The sequence below is a fragment of the Syngnathus typhle genome, linkage group LG10 (genome assembly GCF_033458585.1).
Source record: "Syngnathus typhle isolate RoL2023-S1 ecotype Sweden linkage group LG10, RoL_Styp_1.0, whole genome shotgun sequence".
Classification (NCBI taxonomy): domain Eukaryota; kingdom Metazoa; phylum Chordata; class Actinopteri; order Syngnathiformes; family Syngnathidae; genus Syngnathus; species Syngnathus typhle.
The window spans coordinates 1,121,586-1,148,756 of record NC_083747.1 but is presented as its reverse complement, the minus strand read 5'-3'; the positions used below and the strand labels follow the sequence as shown (position 1 = coordinate 1,148,756).

At 45.4% G+C, this 27,171-nt stretch overlaps 1 protein-coding gene and 1 long non-coding RNA gene across 4 annotated transcripts; both read left to right on the top strand.

The window, feature by feature from the left end:
- The first annotated feature begins 1,023 nt into the window (after positions 1–1,023).
- LOC133161240 (uncharacterized) lies at positions 1,024–16,113 on the top strand. Its single transcript, XR_009716031.1, has 3 exons — positions 1,024–1,169; positions 15,342–15,504; positions 15,685–16,113. It is a non-coding gene; the product is annotated as an uncharacterized LOC133161240 (long non-coding RNA).
- A 1,779-nt stretch (positions 16,114–17,892) lies between these two features.
- Positions 17,893–26,201, top strand: ctnnb1 (catenin (cadherin-associated protein), beta 1). 3 transcript variants are annotated; one of them, XM_061289538.1, is made up of 17 exons: positions 17,894–18,065; positions 21,391–21,446; positions 21,518–21,745; positions 21,830–22,083; positions 22,157–22,395; positions 22,764–22,965; positions 23,052–23,196; positions 23,305–23,408; positions 23,484–23,618; positions 23,724–23,927; positions 23,994–24,152; positions 24,246–24,365; positions 24,452–24,602; positions 24,710–24,831; positions 24,907–24,967; positions 25,270–25,520; positions 25,672–26,201. In XM_061289538.1, exons 2-16 carry the CDS (start codon positions 21,434–21,436, stop codon positions 25,482–25,484), a joined length of 2,352 nt encoding a protein of 783 aa, XP_061145522.1. In that variant the 5' UTR covers positions 17,894–18,065; positions 21,391–21,433; the 3' UTR covers positions 25,485–25,520; positions 25,672–26,201. The 3 variants fall into 3 exon arrangements, with proteins under 3 accessions (XP_061145521.1, XP_061145522.1, XP_061145523.1); XM_061289537.1 differs by having other exon boundaries at positions 17,893–18,065; positions 23,305–23,618; XM_061289539.1 differs by lacking the exon at positions 25,270–25,520.
- Positions 26,202–27,171: the final 970 nt, after the last annotated feature.

Below are 27,171 nucleotides of genomic sequence, written 5' to 3'. Positions count from 1 at the left end.
CAAGCTCATGGATTTGATTGGGAAGCTAAAAGCAAACACAGCAGAAATTCCCTCTCTGGCTTCTTACACATTGACAAACCAACACGCATCATACGGCGGGCAAATCAATAAACACGCAAGGCGACAAATTGACACTGGCTGCGGCCCAAGTGCATCTGCTATGTGATTGCATGGGAAAAGTGGATATTCAGTCATTTTCTCTTTTTTTTTTTCTTTTGCCACCCTGCTGTGCAAAGAAAGGGCTGATGTAAAGAGGAGGAGAGGAGGAGGAGAAGAGGCGTTGCCCAGGCCTTGTTAAAAAGAGAAGAAGGAGGGGATTAGGCTCGGCGCTTGGCGCTTGGCGCTTGCCTCTCCAACCAGCGTCCATACAACAGCAGCATTTGCGCCATTTGCCTAATCCCTGGCTAATGGTAGTTTAGCGGCCTCCTCGGACACGCAAACGCTCGGCCTCCTTCTTCTCCTCCTCCTCCGCTCCTCTCCTTTCCCGCCTCGCCCATTTCCATAACATTGCGACGGTCTGTGTTGGTTTTGGAGAGGAAAAAAAGCAGAATGAGTCCCAACATCAAACAAACGTGTCCGCCGTTTTGTCTGTTGGAGATGCGGTGTGTGTGTTTGGAAAGGATTGTGGTGGTCCGCCTGCCTCACATTTCAGTGGTGCGGGCTTTGATTCCAGCTCCGGCCTTCCTGTGCTCGTATTTAGTATTTGATTGCAAATGAAACGTAAATTCATTCTATTTTCAAATGTATTTTTAATCATGTGAAATGAATGGAAAAATATAATTCCAAACGGAAAAAAGTCACATTGGAAAAGCTGTGTATATTTGGATTGAATTTTGACGAGCCGGCTAGCCATGCTAGTCCGATGATATTAGTGGCACTCTTGTCAGATGGGTGTAAGTTTGCCCTCGCTCATTTTCATTTGGCCCCACGGAGCCAGCCGAGTTTTCCATTGGCTTCAAAGCCGTGAAGCTGCCGAGCTCAGTCGGGGGCCTTCAAAGCTGCCTTCTCTGTCGGCAGGTTTAGGCACAGAGAAGGCTTCTTGTTCTTCAAGGATTTGGCTGACAAATAACGCTGAGCTGAGCTGAGCTGAGCTCGGGCGAAGCGAGCTGAGGCAACTGCCATGACGACAGACCGACTGCTTGTGGTCCCAAGCCTTTTCTACCACCCCGGTGAGTACAACTTTTGCTTTATTGTGCTTTTATTTTGTTAAATGTTGTCATTCTCTACAGCACACACACACACGTTCTCCTTTTGCCTGACATGTGTGCAGCTGCTGGTGGACTTTTGTGGCGTGCCGCTTTGCAGCAACTCTATTTTAATAACACGCTTCCCAAATCAAATTGCAATCCGTCATCGTGCTGTGCTGATTGTTCTGACGTGCTATCCGTTCGGGTTTTGCGCCGGCTTCATACGTACAGCTTGTCTACTTAAGGAGAGCTAAGTGTTGAGAAAACAGGGAGGAGGCACCTCAAGCCAATCATTGCACAATATGCAATCCATAAGATGGACATGAACACTTGGCTTGCATATTAGCTTGTCTGATAATGTTCCTATTCATTTCCATGTCAATGAAAAGATATCTTGGAACCTAACTCGATAAATAGGGACACAATTGTTGAAAAGGATCATGCTGTATAAAAACCCTCGGCCAAAAGACAAATTTTCCTTTTCTTTTCCATTTGTAAAGGAAAATCATACGGATCAATCCTTCCTCGGCAAAACAAATGAGCAAAAATATTGGAGTGAGCAGGAATTTGTGTGTGTGTGGATGTTTCAGCTGTGCCCAATGTGTGGCAATATTTGCACATGGATGGATTTAGTCAATGTATTATATTTTTCCATAATGCTATGCAAAACTGCACCTAACCAAGCTGCTACTTTAATGTTAGTTGGAAACTTAAAATACATATGTATTTTAAAAAAAAAAAAAAAAATCCCCATTAGAGAAACGCTCAAAGAAAAATTGCGTGTGCTCCTGCATCGTTCCCCTTTTCACTTTTGTTTTCTTCGGGGTCGAACCACGCCACCAAAATAGCCCCGTCGCAATAAGCAACATTTTCTTGACGTCATCCAAAGTGTGCCTTGCCTTGCCTTGCCTCGCTTCTAGCTGTAGTTTGATGTGTGCACATAAGGAAGTGCAAAACAAATGTCAAGTATTGTTGCCGCTGCTTTGTGGCTGTGCTTAGTTAGCATCACTTTGCTTCTCCTATTCATCACACATGTTGATGCAGACGGACGGCCATTGTCCTGTTCTCTTACGGCCTAGCCGGATACTCTTTGAACTTGCTTGAGCTGCACCTGCTCTTAAGTCCTCTTGTCCTTCTAGGATCACAGGATCCGCACACACACACACACACACACACTGTGCTATTGCTCTCATTGTCCCGCTCTTGGGATAAGGGCATCAAGTAAATGGGCAAATTGTAATTGTAAATTGCAGGCCTCCCGGCGCATTTAACGCTAGCGACCCTGTGGGGGCGGGGGGGGGGGGACGAGATGGAAACGGGCAGCCATTATAATTACTCATTCAGCCTTTTGGAGGACCGTTTGTGGTTTGTTGGAAATTTATAGGGAACCTCTGCGACCTCCTGGTTTTCGCATCGGCCACCGAGCCCCTGGCCGGCCGGTCGGTCGGTCGGCCTTCTTCCTCCCCTCGTGTCATTCAAAGTCTCTCACTCGTTCCCCCCCTCCCCTTTTGTTTTTGTCCGCTTTTTTGATTGATATTTTTCGACTTTTATTGCATCGATGTTATTGGAAGGAGTAAGCGCATAGTTGAATGGTCGTAAGCGTAGTCAGCTTGATTCACCAGCTGCTTACGTCACTCACTGGAATATGATCATATTGGAGGATACGGATGCAAAGTGGGCCAGCCAGCACACAAGCTCATGCAGCTTAACTGGCTGGAGGAAGCATGCAATTGGCACGTAGCACATCACCAGAATGATCTTTTCAAAAACGTATCATATCCACTCTCGTTTTCTAGCTTATTAGTTTTGCGGATTGCAAAATGACTTGACTTCTTCTACATGTGTAGCTGCAGATTTTGCTTGAAAAAAAAAAAAAAAAATCAAAGCATGGAATGTAACATTGAAAATGTCTAAAAAGTGGACTATCAATCCAAGCGGGGTGAAAAATTGTGAATTTGGTTGAAAATCTCTGCAATGGTCCTGATAGCCAAATATGCGTATGAAAAAGTACTAATGTGTGGCTACTCTATTCATTTGAATTTTTCTTAAGCTGTTTTTATTGTCAGGCTGCCACACTTCCCCTAACAATAAATGTGCCATTCAATTGTACATTTATCCTGAACCTCTGGTCATTTCATTCTTCCAATTGTAGGAAGCAAACTGAAAATGAGACATTTCATTTGAACTGCTACTAACCGTCGCAACTATATCCTGGTTAAATAAAAGCCCTATTTTCTCATGCCACCAGGAGCCGTGTCAACATGACAAGCAAGCCTTTTTTTTTTGGTTCTTGCTAATTCTCCATCCCACAGCCATAGGGGCTAGCATGGAGAGAGCCCAGCCTTAAAGTCAAACTCTGCGTGCACAATCAGACTGACAAACAGTCTGACTTTGAGCCAATTTCCATGCTCTCTCGTGTGTGTGTGTGTGTGTGTGTGTTTGCAAAAGCTATGGCAGGAACCCCTGACAAACAAGAGATATCGTGCACAGGAACTAAGGAACTGAACTAGCACTGGGCTTCTGTGTTTTGTGGCCTCATTAACAGCCCCACCCTGTCTCCCTGTCTCCCTGTCTCCATCTTCTCTTTCGCAGCTCTCCACCGCGCTAATCATATTCCTTGGAGCAAACATGAGAGGGTAGACGGGGTAGGAGCAGGAAGAGGAACAGAAGCGCTTCTGTTTCTCCTCGTTACTCAAGCTCGGAAGAAGAAAAGGGCAAAGTGAGTGGGACAGATAGATGGATGGGGAAAGTGGCTAGAGAGAGAGTGCTGTAATTAGTTTGGCTTTGCGCTGGCCTGACGTCGGGAATACCTGAGTCTCTTCCTGCCTCTCCACTTTTGAAGGATGCAGGAGGGGAGAGGGTTGATTACGTTGCGAGGAGGTGTCAGCAGACAGTCGCGGCGGCGTCACACCCACCCAAATGACACTTTGAGATCCGAATCTGTCTGTCTGTCAAAAGGCTGCCGCAAGCTGGAAATAATTCCATGTACTCGCTGTAAAATCATTCGATTGGGATTCATGCGAGCGAGGGAAGAATGCCAGTTCATTCAAAACAAAGAAAGTTGCTGTGAATTTCATTTGGACACAATTATCAGCTGCTTTAGAGTATTTCCATCCTAACAACATATTCAATTCAATTTTCAGTCCTAATTTCAAGGCTAATATATCTATAGAGACTCGTAAAAATGCGTGTTGAATTGCCTCCATTTCATTTTGTCAAGTGGTTGCAAAAACTTGGATCATTTGATACGTTTCATAAGTATACTTCCAAAATATTGACTTTTATTCTGTGCAACCACTCGATAAAATAAGTCAACACATCGTTTTTTTCTGTGTACCTGCAATTTAGATCAAGTGTCAATGAAACATCCTTTTTATTTTGTCTTTATTTATGTATTGCTTTTTTAAATGTATTTACTTATTTATATGATCAGTTCAATGTCGATGCAGTCTGTAAATTCAAAGCAAATTATTGGAACGCTCCATCAAATAATTACCATGGCAATAAGGCTCGAGTCGTAGATTTAGCGAGAGTAACGATGATGATGATGTCGTTAGTATTAATCCGACATTTTATTTGATCATATCTTTGACATTAATATGGTTATTTTTGTTTTGTCTGAGAAACAAATAGGAAGCTGGACCGGATCTAATGACGTGCTATTGAAAAGACTGCCCAGCTTTTGTCCGTTACTTTCTTCTAGGATGTCAACATTTGATGAGTGCTATTTTAATAGCGCAACAGAAAAGAGGTGCCAGCCCAAGTTTCATGCTGCAGAGGCCCACCACGATGTGCTGGTGCCATACCATCTTCATTCACAATAATCGGAAGAACATTAAATGTTATTTCCAATGGTATTCGATGCTTTGTAGGAATTCTTTCAAGAAGCTGTATTCGACCAATCATTCAGACGGTGTAAACGTCCAATGTTTTTGTCTCTGGGCCTTTTCCCGTTCTCGTCCCCCCCCTTATTTTTCGTGCATGGCAAATATAGCCAGACGTGTCTTTGGTCTGCCTGTCAACATGCGAAGCGGTGCTACTTCAGTAATCTCATCGGCAGATTAGTTTTAGGCAAACCCTAGCTAATAATAGCAAACAAGTTAGATAGATAGGTGCCACAAGCCACACACGATTATTTCTGATCTATACTGCTTATGTGCAATCTCACCGCACAAAAGATTTTCATATGCTCGTGACACTCTTTGTTGGGCCATTGAACTCGACCGTGACCTTGAAATGATACTCGAGAATCTTAAAAGCCACGTCAGCAAAATATAATTACATTCACCGCCATCAGCGTCAAGAGTTTCATAAAAGGTCAAGTGGGAAATGCCAGTGATAAGGAAGATGAGATTTGCTCTTTCGCACACAAATGTGGCGATATTTCATCGAGTACAGATAGTTGTCAAAGCTAGCGGAGCGTACAGCGCAGAGGAATGTCGTGGTGTGGATGATTACATTATTAATATTCGAAAAGAAAATATCACCCACATGGCTTTGTAGCCACAGCCGAGCCGAGGCGAGGCAAGGCTGCCTTTATGCATAATTCATATTTCCATATCGTCATGGTGATCATGTGCGATGAATATTTGCTGTCACAGCAGGGGAGCCGCCGCCGCGTGGGTGCGTGCGCGTGTGTGTTGCAGGTAGGTGTGTCAGCAGAGGCCATGTCAGAAGGGACAGAAAACCTCGTGAAAAGACAGGAGGAAGGGAGAAAGGAGAGGGCCAGCCAGCTCAGGCTTCCACTTGATTATCATCCGACATTTTGTTTGGGCCGCTGGAAAATGGGAGGGTGAGGGAGGCCTACAAGCGGCTCATAAATAAGTGTATGCGCTACATTGTAGCCTCTGCCCTATTTAGCCCCAAGAAAAAGGAATCAACTACCTCCTACTGCTTTCCAATTAAAAGTCGGCTTTTTGAATTATTTGGAGCAAATATTGACTGAGGAGCGTTTTGAAACGTGCAAGGCAAAGGCTGTTGAGGCTGGATGTTTTTGCATGCAAATTGCAGAGGAAGTGGCCATTCAACAAAAGCCACCTTTACCTTTTTTCTGCTTCTTTGAATTCAAATATTTATTTATCATTCAAAAATGTATTCACTCAAAACTCAATTTTGTAGTACATTCATTTCATTTTATAACTCGTAATTGTATCACTTCATTTTTCATTGCTTGTCAGGCAAGCATAGGTGCTTTGCAGGAACCTCGAGATTTCCGTGAAATTGATTCACACAAATACGCCTGCGATTTTCTGGGTCCATAAATACATTGGTATTTTTCTAATGCACAAAAATATTTGTGATTCTCATGTGTTTTTTCCGATCCAGAAAAAAAATTGTGATTTTCACATGTTTTACAGGTCCACAATTATATGGGCCATTTTCTCATGATGTTTATTACTTGTAAATATTTCAATATGAATTGTCAAATATGAATTTGTCGATCAGCCAGCACAACCATTTAATTTGGACACAAACATCACGCCATTTCAATACATGACTTGCACACACTTGTCAGATATTTCTTCTGTCCGCGGAGAGGCAGTGTTGTTGTCTCCATTGAACAGGAACTAGCCAAAAGGCTGGTTTGAAAATTAAAAAACAGAAGATATCGGTGTAGGACTGGCAGGAGTACATTCTCATCAATTGATGACAAATAAAAGTAGCCAACAAAATGTAGCTCAATCCAAATGTTGCATCAAAACTATTTTGCTAAGGACAATTTATCCCAAGTTGCTTGAGTAAATGTAAACGTAGCGCGTTACTAACCACCTCTACACATATGTGACTTACTCCCACATCTGCTACACACACACACACACACACACGTTGGCCTTTTATGTCGGTGTTTGTGTGCTGAGGCTCAGAGGTGTGTGAAGTTACTCATACTGTATTCCCCTGGTGTACACGAATATTGAAAAGTTGGCATGTGTGTGTGTGTGTGCACATGGGCATGCGTGAAGGGCTGAATTCCGAATGCTATTGATTAAACCCAGCAGGGGGGGCGAGTGTGTGAGCAGTGCAGATAGCACACTCACCAGAAGAACATCCAACTCCCTGCTTTCAATGCCTTAGATCAAATCAATCCAATATTATAACATGTCACTTTTCAATCGATGCAGATGACATTTGAAAATAGCAAGTAAACATGAAATAACGTCTACCGTAATTTCCGGACTATAAGTCGCGTTTTTTTTTCATAGTTAACTTATACTCAGGAGCGACTTATATACATATATATGTTTTTTTTCGCTTTTTTGGGCATTTTATGGCTGGTGCGATTTATACTCCGGTGCGACTTATAGTCCGAAAATTACGGTACATGGATTGGGAGCAAAAACAAGTCCCGTTTTTTTTTTAACTTGACGGCAAACGGAGAAGTGTAATCATCATGTGCCGCATCTTTCCCTATATCGATGAGGAGATGGTGCGGAGTACATTTTGGAAGCTGACAGCAGCATGCCCAATTAACTTGCGCCTTCATCTATTATAGAGGGGGGGCTTGACATGTCATTTCTGTCTCTGAATCATCTCAACAGCGGTGAGATGAATAATCCACCATTGTATTGGTCAGGAGATGTGCAAAAGCGACAAAGCAGAGAAATGTGTTGCCAAACTTTGTCAGCCTTAAGAAAATTCACTTTGCTTGTAATTACGGGTGTTATCCGTCATTTGTATAATGATGATGGCGGCGGCGGCGGCCCTGGCTGACAAAAATGCACTGACATTTGCACCGATTACACTCAGGCTTCCCAGCCCAAATGGCCAAATCCCATTTCCTGCCATGTTCTCCCCAGGCTGTCCACAAATATCATAACAAGCACTATTCTGTGGCTATTATGGAGAAGGAAGGCTGCATGTGGAGGGAGAAACACATTGGATTGGAGCTCTATCTGTCACTACATATGTTTTTCTCCTTGTTCTTTCCACCAACCTCTCGCTCCCATTCTCTCAGCTTCTCTTTCCACAATGCTGCCTTTTAATCACTGCTGTAATTGGCAACTCCCTGCTGCGAACATACACCACACTAGCTCGCTAGCTCGCTGGCTGGCTGGCGCGCACACACGTACACACATTTGCTGCTGCTGCAAATCCCTCTGGCAGTGTATGCATATATGTGTGTGTGTGGTGGGGGGTAGGAGAGGGAGATATGGGCAGATAAGAATAATGAAAGGAGGAGAGTTTTAGAACTCCAGGCCAACTCACCAACTCAACAATCTGTCTGCTGTGGGGAAGTGGAGCGCTGCAGCCAAATAGTAATTATCTCGGTGGAGAAAAAGACATGGCTGAAGATGGATTGTGAAAGGCCACATTGTTGTTGACTCGCTTGAGAACCTGATGTTCCTTCGACGTATTCGAAACACATCATTAAAATGATGCGAATACTAAGAAGCTCATCTAGATGGGATCATAAATCGACCAATCATTCCATACCACGCACGCAAAATAAAAAACAAAAAAAGGTGCCATCAAAATAGGGTCATTTTCTAAATTCCTATGAAAACAGGCCCGTCCTCATCCAAACGTGTACCGTAATTTTCGGACTATAAATTGCGGGTTTTTTCATAGTTTGGGTGGGGTGGCGACTTATACTCAGGAGCGACTTATATACATATACCGTATTTTCCGGCCTATAAGGCGCACCGGCCTATAAGGCGCACCTTCAATGAATGGCCCATTTTAAAACTTTATCCTTATATAAGGCGCACCGGACTATAAGGCGCACCATTAATGCATCATGTCAGATTTTTAATCCAAATCAAATCATTCTCCGTTTTATCTTTTTTATTTCAACTTCAGACGGAAACAAATTACTTTATAATCATAAAATAATGATCCATAGTCTTTTTGAGTCATGATCCATAGTCTTCAGCGGGCCACTTATGATTGATTTCATGACACAATACTTCGGGCCAGTTTGAATTTAAGAATTTGGTCCATATATAAGGCGCACCGGACTATAAGGCGCACTGTTGGTTTTTGAGAAAATTTTAGGTTTTTAGGTGCGCCTTATAGGGCGGAAAATACGGTATATGTTTTTTTTTTTCACTTTTTTGGGCATTTTATGGCTGGTGCGATTTATACTCCGGTGCGGCTTATAGTCCGAAAATTACGGTAAATCACTATTAAAGACGTATTTCACTCGGAAAGTTACACATCATGACAAGAAAAAAAGTTGGTTTGAATTTTGTGTTTATTGAGCCTAACAGTTGCCCGCCCACCAAATGTGAGAAACCCAAGGCCACTCCAAAGCCCAGACTTAAGAATCACAGCTTATCATGGCACACTGACTGCAAGAAAAGAAACTTTCATGCTTTGTGTGTGTGTGCACGTGCACGTGCGTGCGTGCATGTGTGTGTTTTAGCCTTTTAAGTGGGTCACCCCAGCATGTCTAATGGCCCCTTGCTGCGTGGCGCGTCCTGCGCTGAGCTGCTCCCTGCTGTCACACCCACACACACACACAAACAAACCCGTACTCACAGCGGGGGAGATTTTGGGGTGTCCCTCACTTGAATAGCCTCCATCCACAATGCACCAGCACTTCATCTGTTGCTTCTATTCCCAAAGTTGAAAGTTGAGCAGGGATGTGCTAGCATGTCTCGCTATCGTCTGCTTTCAGCATCCTAGTTTTTTTTGGAACCATCAAGCATATTATTTCTTTATTTTTTCTTGTTTGAAGCTGTGCTGTGGGACTGGATTCTATTTTTTGCAAATTCCAAATCCCAGACAGACCGGGGTCATCCCGGAAGAAACCTCCTCAAATAGGTGAGACCGTGCCAGCGCATTTGCATTGTATTGCGTTTCTATCGGCACGTTGCACGGATCGTGTTCGTAAATCCGATTGTGTCAAAAAGGCTTCGTAGCCATTTTGGGTCTCAAGAACTGCCTGGGTGCAATCAATTGCAGTAAGGTCATTAAGAAGCCAAAGCTTCTTTTTCTTGTTTGCCACCGACATTTTTTGCTCTTTATACGATCGGTGAGACGCTACGTCATTAAATATGGCAACCGCTGTTTTAGTGTCGTATAGTGTTATATAGCAGAAATAGTAGAGAGGGGGAGAGGAGTGGCTGAGGTGCAAGGGGAGGGAGGGGGCGGCTTGCGTGAAGTGGCTTGAGCAGTGCACGGCCATTGGCTCCAAATTCACCTCATTATGGCTAGCATCAGTACTTTGGAGCGTACACAAACACAACTGTCAAGAAGGACAGATGACACAAGTGGCAATGAAAATCAACTTGCAGCAACCACACTGACAATTTCAACGACTTGTAAATTGTAAACGCTGAAGATCGAAATCCCTCAGACACACACACACCCTCAATTTGAGCTACGTCAGTATATTTTCACACTGCAGCAGCGGCAGCTCTTTGTCTGCCTGTTGACCTGCCAGCGCTAAGATGGAGGAGGAGGAGAAATATCATTTGAGCTGCTTTGTGGCTTTTGTTTGCGCGAGGACGCAACGTGGCAATATTTTTATATTTCCGTCAACATCATTTAGGTCCTGCGCCATCTTTGTGCGAAAGGAGGGAGGTGTCCGTTCCAACGTTAGTGCAAATGGAAGGTGTCCGTCGTGCTCGAGCGGGCAAGCCTCTGTCCACCTGTCTATACACATAGAGGCAAGCACATACCGTTTTTTTCCGTGTATAATGCGCCCCCATGTATAATACGCACCCTAAAAATGGCATGTTGATGCTGGAAAAAAGCTTGTACCCATGTATAATACGCACCCAGATTTTGACTCCTACTTAAGTCCGCGAACGTAAAATCATTTCAGAAAAAAGATCATCTTTGGGAACAACCGGATGTTCTGCCGGTCAGTATCACTGCGCATGCGCTAGCATACTCAATAGCGAAGAAATGTTTCGGATTTATGTAGGGTACATTGTGACAGCAAACGAGCAGGTGATCTCGCAAGCGTCTGATACGAGAGCACTGTGTTCGTATGGAGTGTGTTTGAAGTGAACAGCAGAGAAGAAAGCACATCTGTAATGGCGGCCTCCGCATGATATCCGAATTTAAAAAAAAAAAAAAAAATTGAGAATTTTTTTTTTTTTGTACCCATGTATAATGCGCACCCCAGATTTTAGGACAATAAATTAGCTAAATTTTGCGCATTATACACGGAAAAAAACGGTAATTATGATGATCATTGTATTTGTCACATCCACTTTTGACCATTTTTGTGGCCCCCAAAATAACTTATTCAAGGAATGATCACAATGATAGCTTTTACTAAAATGGACGCATCTGAAATAGCATTGATCCTATTCTGCTGGATGCAAATCACGTCTGCAATATTTTCTCGTGCATCCGGCAGTGGCGATGCGCGCAAGCATCGAGCCACGCCGAGAAACACCGAGAATAATTCATTCGGACTGCAGCAGGCCTCGGACTACATTTTTCAAGGTTGTGGGAATAACTAATACATATAGACTCCCATTTCAGGTTTTATTCCCGGACACACACACACACACACACTGATAGGATTAGCAAGTGATGCTTTAGTCATTTCTCTGCCTCGCTCACCAAATCTCCTTTCCTTGCTTTTAATGCATTAACACATTCTGTCTAGTTAGTGTGCCGTGCAATAGAAAAATACAAATATTTTTTTTTTTTGGTATGTTCCCAATGGCCCGTTCCATCCACTTGTGATTGAACATTTAATTCTATTTGAAGGCAACTGCAGCAGCAGCAGCAGCAGGCCGGCATCCACTTTTGCAGGCAGAATGGCGATGCCACTGAATGGAGGCTGCGGCAAGCTTCAAAAGGAAGCTGACGGCCAGCCTTTCTTTTCAAAGCCTTCGCCGTTCTCCTGCAAATATGAAAATCTTCCACTCCACATGATTTTGTTTCCTTGAATGCTTTTCCATGATTTTTCTGGCAGGTAATGAACCTTCATTGTCTGGAGATGAATGGAGTGTTGGTTTTTTCTCACAATGCCCTTTGGCTCGCTGATGAGTGTTGACACGCCGCCTGATTAGTCGCTCGACTTACACGTAAGAGAAGACGCGGCCCCTCCGTCACTATTCAGCCATTTTGTGTGTCTGTCACACCGCTAAAGTGTGTGTCTGCGGACGCGGCGGCTTTTGTTAAGGTAATATCCAGGAGAGACGACACACGACAAGCCGAGTGCTTTTTTCCCCTTTCATCTCTGTCCTTCCAAATTTGAAGCATTTATTTCCTGAGCGTGGTCATTTTACAGTCACGGGAAAAAGGAGAGATTTTTTTTTTCCTTCCCCCCCTATTTTAAAAAAATGTGCACGCCGCATTGCATCATGGCACGGCGTCGCATCGCTCGCTCGCTCGGCCTGTTGTCTGTTGTGTTTTAAGTGGATTAACGGAGCAGTGTGTGAGACACACAGTCAAAGTGGCAAGCAGAACCGTTGTTTACAAGCTTCTGTCACCTCTGTCTCTTCCAATTTTCATACAATGCTGCATTTTTGTTTTTTCTTCTCACTGCATTTGCGCCAAAGCGTTGCGTAATCTCATTTATCAAAGCGTGAATGGGGGCACAATCAAGCGCTGAGCATATATTCCATATTTAATGTTCAATGGCGCTATTGTGCCATGCGCATGTTATTGAGTCCAATTGGATTGACATTTTTCATCGGTATTTTAGAAGAAAAATGCAATATCACCGTTCCGTTTTAAGGCATGGAAATCCGAGTGCTATCTTCAAATTCCATACACAACTAAATCAAAATACAGCCTGGCTATGCTATTCCAAAAATGTACTAAATACATTTGAATTGTTTTGTGTGAAATCAGAAAAATTTACATTTTGTTGTGTTGACAGTGCACATATGAACATTTTAGAGCGGTGCCATTTTTAGACCTCTCGCTAATCTAAAAGCCAGACGAGTTCATTCGTTCGTATGAAAGAGAGAACGACCGCTGCAGTCGGCCTAGCGGAAAACGTACTCATTCGTAGAAATGGAGGGAATAAAAACACCACAATCGTTTAAAATGGCTCTGCTGCAAATAAATAATTTGCTTTTAATGTTAAATTTAAAAAAAATTAATTTAATAGTGGCTCAAGCAACAATGTATGTTTTAATCATATTTAATAACCTACAGTATCTAGTCTACTAGTCAGGTGTGGTTCATCCAATTCATTTGAATAATTCAGTCATCTGCTTTGGTTGAAAACAACCACCCTTTGTTTACTGCAATGCATCAATCCTTGATGGAAATTGTGCAGTTATTGTTCATCAAAATCCCAGCTTGCATCGAATTGTTTTTCTTTTGAAAAGAATCAATGAAAAGCAACTCTTCGCTGGCCGAAATGTCATATTGATGCAAAACCAGCCTTTGATCAGAGCGGCAAATTAAGAACACGGCAGGCATCAAAAGCTTTCCCGCTGATTCTCAAACGACATATTTGTTATCTCAATAGATGGTATCTTTCGAATACGTCAATGTATAGTATGGGCACGGCCTTCGCTGCAGGTAGAAGACGTATCATGTGACTTTACGGCCTTGAGCTTGCTTTATCTTTTATTGCTCTCAAATTGCTGCCACTTTTTTTCCCCCTTGATTTCCACAAGGGCTTTTGTATCTTCGGAATACTGCAGATGACATACGTGTGCTTTTGCGCAAATATTTCGGTTCTATTTTGAGGATTAGGAACGCTTGCGTCGATCTGAATTGACGAGAACGTCGTGGAAATGCATTGTGAATTTCCAGCAAGGTCACGTTTGTATTTAATACTGACTCTTTTAATTCCACTCCATTCAGCCATTATTTTAGGTGGAATAGAAACAACGGAGGCGATTCTAATTACCCCAATTGTATTTTGTCATCCTTTCATTTGCGCTTGAATATTTGGCGGCGTGTCAATTTTATGGCCAACCACATTGGGTCAACCTAAATGGCCTTTTAACATTTAAAAGGGGGCTTGGCCATTCAATCTATTCAGCCCCCTTAGCTTTCATTCGGGCGGGCCCGGGCTTTAGACTGCTATTCATGTCCGATGCCTATGTAAACAAAAATTCCTTCTTGTCGCTGTGCGATCGTGTGTGTGTGTGTGTGTTGCCTGTGTTTAAGTGCGTTTGTGTGAGAACCTTCATTTTGTGAACTGGGTATAGAAGCCACAATACTCCTTGTCTCGTGTCTATTTTCAATTCTTTTTTCCCCGTCATGCATTCTCCCCTCTCGTGAGCCACAACACACACACACACACACACACGGCATGAGGATCAGTCATGCTAGGGGTCGTCTGTGGGCCAACTGGATATTGTTGCTTATAAGCTGCTTTGGAACAAGGACAATTTGAAATATATTTGGTACAAGAAAAGGCTTGATGCGAGCAGATTTAGCACGGAAGAGGGAGGCTCCCAATACCTTGTGGCTCCATCCCATCCCATCCCACGCGTGAATAGAAAAGACTTGATTTGCTGATGAGATTCAAGTTGAAGCTCGGCAAATATAAGCCGTGCGTCCGTCTCGGTATTTGGAGCAAAATGTCCTTTCTTAATGGATTGAAGTCAAGCTAAGCTAACTGTGTGCAGTATATTGCTGTGTGATGAATTGAGATAAATGCAATGCTCACTTTTATTGCTTGAATTTAGGTCCAATGTTATTCCAATATTGTCGTAGGTTAAATATTAATTCAATAAAAAAATAACCCTTTCTGTGTTTGCAGGGATGATTTTTTTTTCCTGATCAAAACAATGTCACATTTTTGACCTCTTCAATACGTCCGTCGATAAACCACAATCGACAACCATAATTATAAACACAATTTATCCAGCAGAGGGAAAGATGAATTTCCCCATCTGCAATTAAAAAAAAAAAAAGAGAGATTGGAGAAGAGATGTCATCAAACTAATTAGCATCGACCACCGTGTTTGAAAAGAGAGATTTTTGGGCGAATGGTGTGTATGTTATGACAATCGTTGGTGTTGAATCATCAAAGTCAAATTGCAATGATCCTAGTTGCTTATTCGGATGTATTTGCCGTTCTTTTTTTGTGTGACATGAGTCGACCACAACAAAAAGGCTGCGTGGCCTATAAATACAGATTTAGCCAGTGAGTGACGCTAATGAGCATCTGCTGACCATAATCCAGCCCATGAGTGACTTTTAAAGGCGTTGAAGCATCATCATGAAATATCAGGGAGACGTTTGCCGTTTGCACATCAAATTGTATTTTTGCAGGTTTCCCCTGTGACTGCCGCTGAGGAGAATGCGGCCTCTCTTGAAGCGCCAGCATGGAGGACATTTACCATGGCAACCACTAATGCAGTATAGATGGAAGGAGGGAGCCTTGTCTGTCTGCCGGCCGCCGCCACGGCAATAATACAGGATTGATTGAAGTCAGGTGAAATGCCATTGGGGCTCTTTTAAATCAGCAAGAAATGCATTTGATATCCAGCACGCCGGCTGGCGGGCTCACATAGTGTTCCCTCGCTGTCTCGTACCTCGATCCGTCCTTGCTATATGGATTAAAGCACTACTATAGAACGATTTGTCTTTCTATTTTTTCCCCCCCTCCTCACAGAGTCGGCAGTGTATTGTTTCCTGCATCAGCCACCCCATAATACCCCATGGACATAATCCCTTGTGATGTCACCTCTTGAGAACTTGTGTTTCCTCCTCCTTCACATACTGGATTACAACTGGACCTAAATGGCGCAAGGTTTTCTCGTTAAAGGTTTGACTTGCTTTATTTGACCTGATGATGCATTTGATTTGTGTTCCAGGCATCCAGAAATAATGCTCAAAACAGAAATAAGGAGCGATTTGCAAAAACCAATGACTCGTCGACAACAGTGCGTATTTTAACTATCCCGTGAAACTGTCAACAAAGGTCACAAGTAAAAAAGGTCAAGAATTTGCTTGGGGGAAAAAAAAAAAGTGGTCAACTGATGTTTGATTAGCAATATTCTGAGTATTAGTTTCCAAATGTGTGCATTTTGTTGAAGGGATTAAAAAGAATGCATCTTTATCTTAAAAGAAAAGGCATTTGTGCTCTGTTTTGACTTAGCCACGGCCCTTTGCAGGCGTATGTGTCCAAAACAAACATTCCTCCCAAGTTGCTACCCTGATGCGTTGTGTCTGCGCGTGCATACGTGTGTGTGTGTGCGTGCACGTGTCTTTGGTCTGCGCCACTGTCCAGCCCCTCTCTTTCACAGCTAGAGAAAAGAACCACACCCCTTGGTGCCTTGGTGCACGTGTGTGGTGCGGTGCGGTGCGGTGCGGAGTTCTCCCGGGATTTTGCCATTTCTTTTTGCTCCAAAATAGCTTCGCGACAACCGTGGAATGTATTAAGCGCTATTGCAGAAAGAAAGCGCAGAGATTTTCTTTCATTATGAAAAATGGTACATGAAATGCATTCTGAAGAATAAAGTGGCTGGAGGAAACCTCTACAGTCACACCCCCCAGTCAAATTCAGATAGGTGGACGGACTCAGTCTCGGGTTCAGCCTACTCGTGCAAAACAAGACGAGGGGGCAGGGGCCAAGTAGGCTACAACCATTGACCCAGCCCGACTCATGTCCACAGGGACGGACGGGGGTACCGGCAGTCCACAAGGCGCCCCTGGAAATCAGGTCCAAAGAGAAGATGGGATCAAGAGATTGTGGTGCGTCCTCACCAATCGAGGCAATCAAAGCTTACTGAAGTGCATCAGGCACCCCGCACGACTCCGACAATGGTCCACTGTGAGGGACCGAGGGAGAAGGATGGCTTGAAGTGGCAAGGTCACTTTGCCGGGCAAGGTGGACAGTGTGAAAGCACCATGGGAGGCGCTGTTGATGTCACACTTGTTGTTGTTCCAGGCGGATGTCGGCCACGGCCACTATGTCTTTACTTGCATTGCTTGTTGAAAACTGAATTCAAAAAATTGTCAGAACCCTGAGCCCCGCCCTGCTGGCACCCGACGGGAAGGTTAAGGAGCGACTTCCACCTGGAAAATCCAAAACACTGTCAGTGGAGCACATCCGTCAGAGCAAGTGGTAGTATTTGTGAAAGCAGGTGATGTTGGACATACAATTAATTTGTCTCACAGATCTGGGACGTTTGTCACTTTTGGAAAATGGAGTATTTCCTGCAAAAATACACACACATTTCAATTGACACATGTTCTCATAGATGGCAACATAAATTCCAGCCATTTTAGGCATTAGCTGATTCATGCAGCATTTTAAGATTAGAGATTCAAAGTCTGTCAGTAAAATGGGTATTTCAGTTGCTACTTTATTTCCAATTAGAATAGCTCCGATTCCAATTTTTGACTACCAAAAGTAAGCAACAGTATTGTTGTTATTAAAGTCCCATATGATGCACATCTGTAATTTTGTGTCTGAATTTAATAACTCGACAACTTTAATGAAAACACAAAACGGCAGCTGTTATAATTAACATAATCGTGTAAAATGTTTTATTAAACCTACGTTTCTTTAAAAAATAAAATAAATCAATTTCAACGCGTTTCGAGTGGTTTGAGTTCAGGGACTACTTTTCCTCCTAGCGGAACTTCATTTAAGCATGTATTCATACTCGTGTTATAGAGCGTATAGTTTTTGCTTGTTTCCATTCTATTTGGCGTCATTTCAAAACCTACACAATCCCTATATCGCGTTATTACTACTCTTCATGTGTTAAAATATCAAATTGATAGATTTACCTATTTCAGTTTCAATTTGATCGTAACAGACTGCAGGATACATTCCCACTGCGAGGCGTTCTACGGTCTATATAAAAGCGTCGCCATCTTCCATTTTCTAGTCGGCACCCATCTGGACCAGACGTGATTGACTTCGGAGGGAGCGGACGAGGGCTCCCGCTGATTTTCGGCGTCACATTTTCCTCTCCTATTTACAGATTGATTTTCCGCCCTCATCTCAATCCAAGTGGAAGAATTTGCTTCGTTATAACACGGGTAGGCAACAACCGTAAACTACACTGATCGTGTCCGCCTCTCACTGGAATAGTGCCGGCTGTTCACACGAGCCGGTCGGGACTCTGCTGCTTTTGCTGCTGCATTCGGGGCTTCCGGCGTTTAGGACACGACAGGCACCACCTCGCGGGGATAATGGCTATTTATTGACACTCTTTTAAAGTGAATTCGCTCCTTTTTTCGAGTCCGGTCGAAGGAATTTGGCTCGAGCGCATAAACGACAATGTTACGATCGTGGCCAACAGCAAGCGGTCAACTGAACATGGACTGTTGGCCACATTCCATTTGAGTGACTCATTCTTTTAAAAACTTTTTTTTTCCCCTCAAAGAATTGTTTTGCTGCCTTGGTATCGCATTTCCTAATCTATGCGTGGGCACGACGTAACAAAGTTAACAAACGGTCGTCGAAAGAAGTTTCCGCCAACATTTGTTCGCGTTTAACTGCTACTTTTTGGAAGTAAAGAAAATCCAAATCCATCATTTGAAATGTATGCGCTATTAATGGCATTGTTTTCATGTCGTTTTATTTTATTTTTATTATTTTTTTAAACAAAGCCCCCACACATTCTTTCCTGCCGTTGTTGCTTTTGGGAGGAAGACGAGGTGGAGCCTGTGTGTGAAATTCGAGTCAGGAGTGTTGAAGCAACCAAGTCGGGCCAGCCGGCAGCTGTGGGAGAGGGGCGGGCGGACCGGACCGGCGGGCGGGCGGACCGGACCGACGGGCGGCTGCAGCAGCGCGGACGGAGCATCAACTAAAGTTACCGTTTTCGAGGCTTGCCCCGAACGTTCGAGAGCGTTCAAAAGGGCATTCCCACTTTGCCACGAACAAACAACAATATTTACTTGAATGGTGTAATTTACATTTTTGATTATTTTGTAAAATGGCAAAGTGGTGAGAAGCTCAACCCGGCTGGCTTGAGTGCAATACTATGACTGGAATCCGCGTTGAATTCTAAAGCCCAATTCAAGCATCCATCTGCATTGCAATTTCATTTCTATTCCATTCAACTGCATTCAAAGTGAAGCTGTTTTGGTCTTTGGGCGCTGTTTTAATTCAAGTCATTCAGATGTTCTGATATGAATTTGAAAAGACTGCAGCGCGGCCTGCGTTGTAGTTTACCGACAAAACGTCCGGTAGCATTTTCTCCAACATGTCGTTTATCTTTGAAGAATGCGTAAAGCTGGCCGTATTCGTCTGGCATCCGTCATCTTCGGCCGGCCGGCCACCGTGCGTTGCAGAGGCTGCAGCCGTTGAGCTCATTGCACGGTGTAAGATGGCAGCCAGTGCTGACCCGGCACATTGCTTGGTTAACACTCAACCATTGTACATGAAGCTGTTCTCCAAAGCAGCTTGTATGGGCTCCAATTGTTTTTGTTGAAACCATCTTGCTTTTTGCTAACAATGAGAGTGGAATCGTTGACGTAACACCTCAGTCACGCATTTGAGATGTGTTCTTTAGTTGCGCCCTTTTATTGTGCCCTTTTCAGCAGTCCATTTCTTAAATGCCTTTCAGCAGGTCACGGATACGAGACAATTGATTACATTTGAAATCTGAGGTGATTGATTCTGTAGTTGATAGCACAGTGGCGGAATTCATCTTTTTTTAATTCTCCTTTTTGTTGCTAGTTCATTCACACGGCCAACAAATAAATCAACACTTTTTTTTTTTTTAAACACAAGAACACGGCTGATTGACAGTCTTTCATGCAGTCTGACTGTGTTGCGACACGAAGGACTGTTTTATGGTCTCGAGTTGAAAGCAGACAGCAAATTGTAGCCTTCACATCTGGCTGGCTTCAAAGCCCCCCCCCCCCCCCCCCCCCCTTCATTCCGTTTTTGTTGGAACTTGTACTGCCTTGACTCGGTTCATGGTTCAGTCCGTTCCGCTTGAAGAAGGGAAGGCTGCCATTTGCTTCTTCTCTTGGCACATCTTTCCAAAGTGGATGCAAAGATTTGCTTTTCCACTGGTGCGAATGATTTGGCATATGGCTCCCATCAGAGAAGGGCTTTGGCATAAGTCACTTGCAACTTCTCCAGCTTGCGAGGATGCCGTGTGAATTAGAATTGAGTTTTTTTGTGGGATGCAACCACATACCCACAGCCCGAGTGAAGACTGTTTTAGTATTGCAGCTGCGGAATTCGGCAATGCATCAGAGTTGGTTGATGTGGCTGCTGGTGTTGGATAAGTTTGTTGGTGTCGGAAGAACAACAAATGGTGGATCAAAACACTGCCCTACCTTTGGATGCAAACAGGGCTCTTTCATTTTGCTCCTTTGGTTTTAGCATATGACCTGGATTTGGGATTAAATTGCGTAAATGAGAGATGCTGCAGGGGTTAGTGTAGTTTGACCCTGTCTATGTATGAAGTCTTAAAGAAAAGACATTACGTTGAGGGGAAAAAACAAACGGCGCAGTCGTGTTATAAAATTTGAATTAGAGCCGCAACACGCGTCAAATTGTTTCTAATTTTGGCTGCCGCAATGAAACGTAAAAAAAAATGCAGGCTCTGCTTCTGCTGCACATCTAATCAAGGGCTTTATTGAGCTGTCCAGGAGGAGAACCAGGAGCAAGTCGTGCTGCAAAGAGACATGATGAACAATGGTGATTACATTTATCCAAAAATAATGATGATCATCATTTGTGTCATCGGGCAACCCTAATTTGAATGCGGAAGGCATGTGACACATTGAGTGAGCCAACATCTCAAATTCTTCCTTTTTTTTTTTTTTTTGGGAAACAGTTTCCCACAGCGGTCGGAAAGTGGCAACTTTCAAAGTGCCGAGTGAATGCTCGCAAGGAAGCCGCTATTCCACCTCTCTTGCTGAGCCACTTTTGAATGGAACTTGATCGTGTCAGGGGATTTACTTCTTGAGGTCAGGTCAACTTTATTGCACGTCTTTGAGGATTTGTTAAAAAGATTGAGCATCACAATCTAAAATGTTGGGCTGCAGTGTAAATGTGCACTTGAAATGCAGTCGAGGAATGTGTCCGCCCTTTCTCTCTCTCCCACGGCTTATTTTGTTTTCACCGAGTGAGCCACTTCCCACCCTTCCTTCCTTCCGTCCTTCCCCACATAAGTACGAGCTAGCTGGCGCGCTTAATGTGGGCCTTCCTTGTATGTGAACTGCAATTTGCACGGGACGAAATGAGGTCAAGACGTGAAGACGGCGCCCGTGTAGTCATCTCGTTGGGGCAGAGACCGGGACGCATTCCGTTGGCGTGACCTTGTTTTTGGTGTAATCATTAACAATGAGGTTGGAAGCCAGAGGTCAGTGAGGCTGATGCTTTTTTCCCCGTCTCTTTCAGATCAGGAAGCTGTGACGGACGGCTGTGCTTTGAGGAAAGGAACATGGCTTCCCAGGGTGAGTTGAAACTTCCATCACTTGCACATAATGTAGCAGTTGATTTCTTCAATTGCGTTTCCCGTTTGCAGCTGATTTGATGGAGCTGGACATGGCCATGGAGCCGGATCGGAAGGCGGCGGTCAGCCACTGGCAGCAGCAGTCCTACCTGGATTCAGGCATTCATTCCGGGGCCACCACCACAGCCCCCTCCCTCAGCGGCAAAGGAAATCCCGAAGACGACGACCTCGACAACAACCAGGTCATGTATGAGTGGGAGCAGGGCTTCAACCAGAATTTCTCCCAAGATCAAGTCCAAGGTGAATCTCGCTCTCACTGCTGAACTCCTTTTCAATCTTGATTTGGGGAGGAGAAAAAAAAGCAAGGCCTCTGATCTCTTGCAGACCTGGATGGTCAATACGCCATGACCCGTGCCCAGCGAGTGCGTGCGGCAATGTTCCCGGAGACCCTGGAGGAGGGCATGCAGATTCCTTCCACGCAATACGACACGGCAAATCCTACCAATGTCCAGAGACTAGCGGAGCCTTCCCAAATGCTCAAGCACGCCGTGGTCAATCTGATCAACTACCAGGACGACGCCGAGCTGGCGACCAGAGCCATACCGGAGCTCACCAAATTGCTAAACGACGAGGACCAGGTCGTCGGCGGTCGTTGGCGCTGGCGCCCTACCGCTCCGCTGTGGCTAATCGCCAATCCCTCTTCACTCCTAGGTTGTGGTGAACAAAGCGGCGGTGATGGTGCACCAGCTATCGAAAAAAGAAGCTTCCCGTCACGCCATCATGCGCTCCCCTCAGATGGTGTCAGCCATCGTCAGGACAATGCAGAACACAAACGACGTGGAGACGGCTCGCTGCACCGCGGGGACTCTCCACAACCTTTCTCATCACAGAGAGGGGCTGCTGGCTATCTTCAAGTCCGGAGGAATCCCAGCGCTCGTCAAAATGCTTGGGTGGGTGCCAAAATGGCTCGTAGGCTTGAGTGTCGTCTTCGAACGAGTCGGACGCGGGGTGCAAAACAATCGCCGGTCGCTGTCGCCGGCTAAAAATCCTTGATCTCGTTCAAACGTCGGCGTTTTCATCTTTGACGCCGATTTGTACGCGCTTCCGTTTTTTCAAGGCGATGTGCTGTGCAGTAGAGACTTGTTAGAATTCCAGAAAGCAGAAGCAGCTGTATTGACTGCAGGAAATAATGTCGGCCTGCAAAAGTGGCAAATTAATTGGCAATTTGTGTCACTGGTGAGAGGAAAACAATTTCTAATCCGGAGGCTATTCCCCCCCCGATGGATTGTAATCCAATAATCCTTTTTCTGCTTTGCAGTTCACCAGTGGACTCGGTCCTCTTCTATGCCATCACCACCCTCCACAACCTCCTCCTGCACCAGGAAGGAGCTAAGATGGCGGTTCGTTTGGCCGGTGGGCTTCAGAAAATGGTGGCCCTGCTCAACAAGACCAACGTCAAGTTCCTAGCCATCACCACGGATTGCCTCCAAATCTTGGCCTATGGAAACCAAGAAAGCAAGGTGGCTGGCCGGCTGGCCGCCCGTCCGTCCTTCTCAGCCGTGCTTTGATCGTGTCGAGCTCACTCCAAACCTCGTGCTTTTTCTAGTTAATAATCCTGGCCAGCGGGGGGCCCCAAGCACTGGTGAACATCATGAGGACTTACACCTACGAGAAGTTGTTGTGGACCACAAGTCGAGTCCTCAAAGTCCTGTCGGTGTGCTCCAGCAACAAACCTGCCATCGTAGAAGCTGGTACGCTTGAGCTCACAAGGAAGGTTTTCACAACCAGCAGGCTGTGGAAACGCTAACAATAAATAGATTTAGTTTTAACTTTATTTTCATGGTTGTCTTTTTACTCAGGAGGAATGCAGGCTCTGGGACTCCACCTGACAGACCCAAGCCAGAGACTGGTCCAGAACTGTCTCTGGACTCTCAGGAACTTATCGGACGCTGCCACTAAACAGGTGAAGACGGCTGTTTGCTCTACTTTTCTTGAATTCTCATTCCCTGTCATGGTAACTGGACCATTTGTCTGTCAGGAGGGAATGGAGGGTCTATTGGGGACCCTGGTGCAACTCCTCGGTAGCGACGACATCAACGTGGTGACCTGTGCGGCCGGCATCCTCTCCAACCTGACTTGCAACAACTACAAGAACAAGATGATGGTCTGCCAGGTTGGTACTCGCTCGTAGGGTGAAGACGGACGGCGGAGATGTCTTGGTGCTTTTCCATTGTTGCCGATACCTTGCCTTCAACGCGTCTCTTCCTCATCTTGTTAGGTGGGCGGTATCGAGGCTCTGGTTCGCACTGTGCTTCGGGCCGGGGACAGGGAGGATATCACCGAACCGGCCATCTGCGCCCTGCGTCACCTCACATCGCGACACCAGGACGCCGAGATGGCCCAGAACGCAGTCAGGCTGCATTACGGCCTGCCGGTCGTGGTCAAATTGTTGCATCCGCCGTCACACTGGCCGCTCATTAAGGTAGGTCCATTTGGATGGATTGAATTGTTCTTTATCTGACACGCAAGCCTTCCTCCCCCCACCCAGGCGACAGTGGGTCTGATCCGTAACCTGGCGCTGTGCCCTGCCAACCACGCGCCTTTGAGGGAGCAGGGAGCCATTCCCAGACTGGTTCAGCTGCTGGTCCGAGCACACCAGGACACGCAGAGACGCACCAGCATGGGTGGCACCCAGCAGCAGTTTGTGGTGAGCAGCTTGAACGCGCGAGCGCCACGAGATGAGCCTGTCTACTCGCAGAAAACCGTGGCACAGCTTTTACGCCATCTGTTGTATTTTTAGGAGGGAGTTCGCATGGAGGAGATCGTGGAGGGTTGCACCGGAGCCCTTCACATCCTGGCCAGAGACGTCCACAACAGAATAGTCGTCCGAGGGCTGAACACAATTCCGCTCTTTGTACAGGTGAGATGAAAAGTTCCATGACTCGTGTTGCTGTCTGACCTGGCCCGGTGACCCTAACCCTTAAGATGGCATCTCTCTGCGTGCAGCTCTTGTATTCTCCCATCGAGAACATCCAGCGCGTGGCAGCGGGCGTCCTGTGCGAACTGGCTCAGGACAAAGAAGCCGCTGAGGCCATCGAGGCGGAGGGAGCCACCGCCCCGCTCACGGAGCTCTTGCACAGTCGCAACGAAGGCGTCGGTATGTCCCAACCATGGCTTTGAGGGGATGCAATACTATACCTGCAAAATCGTGTTGCGTGGTCAACCAATGCCGTACCTCGATAACCCGTCGCCGTCTCTTCTCAGCCACGTACGCAGCAGCGGTTCTGTTCCGTATGTCCGAGGACAAACCTCAAGACTACAAGAAACGCCTCTCAGTGGAGCTCACCAGCTCACTCTTCAGGACGGAACCAATGGCCTGGAACGAAGTAGGAAGCGGGGATAGTGTTTTGTTGAACGCTTCTGTGTGTAGTAAGGCTTATGCAAGTCTCCTGCATCTGCAGACCGCAGAGCTTGGTCTGGACATCGGCGCTCAGGGAGAGCCTCTGGCCTACAGGCAAGAAGGTAAGCCACCTGAATGCCTTTCAAATGACCTCAGTCCCATCGCTCCACTGTCGCGGCATTTGCAAGAGAAGTTAGATGCTGACTCATTCAGGTCGAAAGAAGGCTTGCGGGGTTTTTTTTTTTTTTTTTGGGGGGGGCGTGTGCTTGTGGTGTTTTTGCTGTGTTGCTAGTACCTACTACTTGCTGTGTGAGCGAGCGCTTGGTTTGTTAACATGCTTCTAACAGCCGCTCTGCTTCTCCCTCCCTCCCTCCCTCCGTCCCGCCCGCCCGGTTGCCCGGTTGCCCGGCCTCCCCCCGAGCAGACCCAAGCTACCGTTCCTTCCACTCGGCAGCTTACGGCGCCGACTCGATGGGCATGGAGCCCATGATGGAGCACGATTTGGGCGGGGGCCACCACCCCGGTCAGGACTACCCTGCGGTAGAGGGGCTTCCTGACCTGGGACACTCCCAGGAACTGATTGAAGGCCTCCCACCTGGTGACTCCAACCAACTGGCCTGGTTTGACACAGACTTGTAAATACCAAGAGCAACATAACTCAACACTTCCTACTAGGTAAGCTGCAGCCCGACCTGACCTGACCCGCCCCACTGACGGCACTAGATGAGGCTGCTGCATGCTCCCTTCTGCGCTCCTAATGGCCAACTTGCGTGCTGCTCGAGTAGTCCTTGTAACATCTTACTCAACTCATCTCCTCTCTTTTCAGCTGTATTATGTGATCTGGATGAACCTGCATCTTGATTCTCCCACATGGAGGAGGCGGGGTTTAGAAAGTGCCTGACGATGACCCATCCTGTCTACAGGGGCTCCATTGGGACAAAGTTCGCTTCTGGTTTTAACCAGTAGATGGTCGGTTGACTTGAAATCCCGATGCCACACATGGATTTGGATCTCGGTTTTGTTTTTTGAAATACCCTTTTTATGTACTTTTCCATTTTTATTCTTTGTTTTTACATTTAGCCCTGAAATCTGTAATGGTACAAAATGCTTTTAGCTCGCTTGTTTTCATTGATTTATCATTCTTCAAAGTTAGACTCATTTGTTTTGTTTGCAGTTTTATAGTTTCTTTTTTTTTTTTTGGTCTGGGCTAGTGTTTTGGTTTGTTTTTGGTGATAATGCTCCATCCAAGTAATGTACATGACCACATTTTAAATGGTGTCCAAAACACTAGAGTGAATCATTTGCATTGTAACATTGTGTAGCTTTTGTATAAAACATTGGAAGTTGTGGTCCAAATATCGAGCTATTTTCTTGCTTTAAAGGTGGACACTAAGGTGTCTCTGCTATTCCAAAGGGGGTGTAGCTGGCCTGGCTGATGGACGGAGGGAGGGAGGGCTGTTATTAGTCTGTTACAAAAAGAGGGGGGGGGGGGCGGTGGTGGTGGTGGTTGCTGTAGCCTGCTGTGTTCTGAAACAATAAAATGGACTCATTATTCAACTCTCATCCTTTTCTTCAAGCATTGTTGGACAATGTAGTACGACCACAACGCAGTGTGATGCTGAAGCACACAGACGTGTCAGGAACTCTACTCGTGATGACCAACAGCACCGAACACCTGACAATTGGACACGACCCAGATGTCATAGTAAATCTGGCCTGTGAGAGGCAGCATGGTGCCTGCCACAGGGCATCCAGACAGTAATAGTGATGGGCCAAAAAAAACACCTATTTCTCCATTTTTAGACCAATAGGGTAAAAGACTTAAGTGCGCTTTTGACAGACAATAGCTATTATGTATGACCGTTTTTATTGATTGCTTTGACCTGGTGGAAGAAAATGGGAACCATCCCAGCAGAGCTCAAGAGAGAGACCTCATGCAAATGTGTTGACCCATTCTCATTGCCTCGACCCGGATAGATAGATAATCAGGCAAGGACGTGGGGCTCTGCCTCACCTGTCATTGTGACAATAAAAACCAAATAACAAAATGCATATTTGACTACAGATCTCCATGTATAACTCATTTTGAATATTTTGATAGTCCAAACTGCTGAAATTGCATATTTCCTGTTCAAATACAAAGATGAACTACTTTGTTTTGGTAATGGGACTTAAAAGGAGGCCGATCATGAGTACTCTGCCGCACAGAAGGGGGGCGTACGTGAGCCAAGGGGTGATTAACGCTGCCCCTTTTGTTGCTGTCGAGGTAGAGCGAGCGACCACCTGACAAAATGTCACCTGCAAAGCACACACCTGTGTTCTTTTG

Coding starts and splice junctions, on each gene's coding strand:
- ctnnb1 (XM_061289537.1), top strand. Junction 22,396..22,763: donor GCGCTCGTCAAAATGCTTGG/GTGGGTGCCAAA, acceptor TCTGCTTTGCAG/TTCACCAGTGGACTCGGTCC. Junction 23,928..23,993: donor CACACTGGCCGCTCATTAAG/GTAGGTCCATTT, acceptor CCCCCCACCCAG/GCGACAGTGGGTCTGATCCG.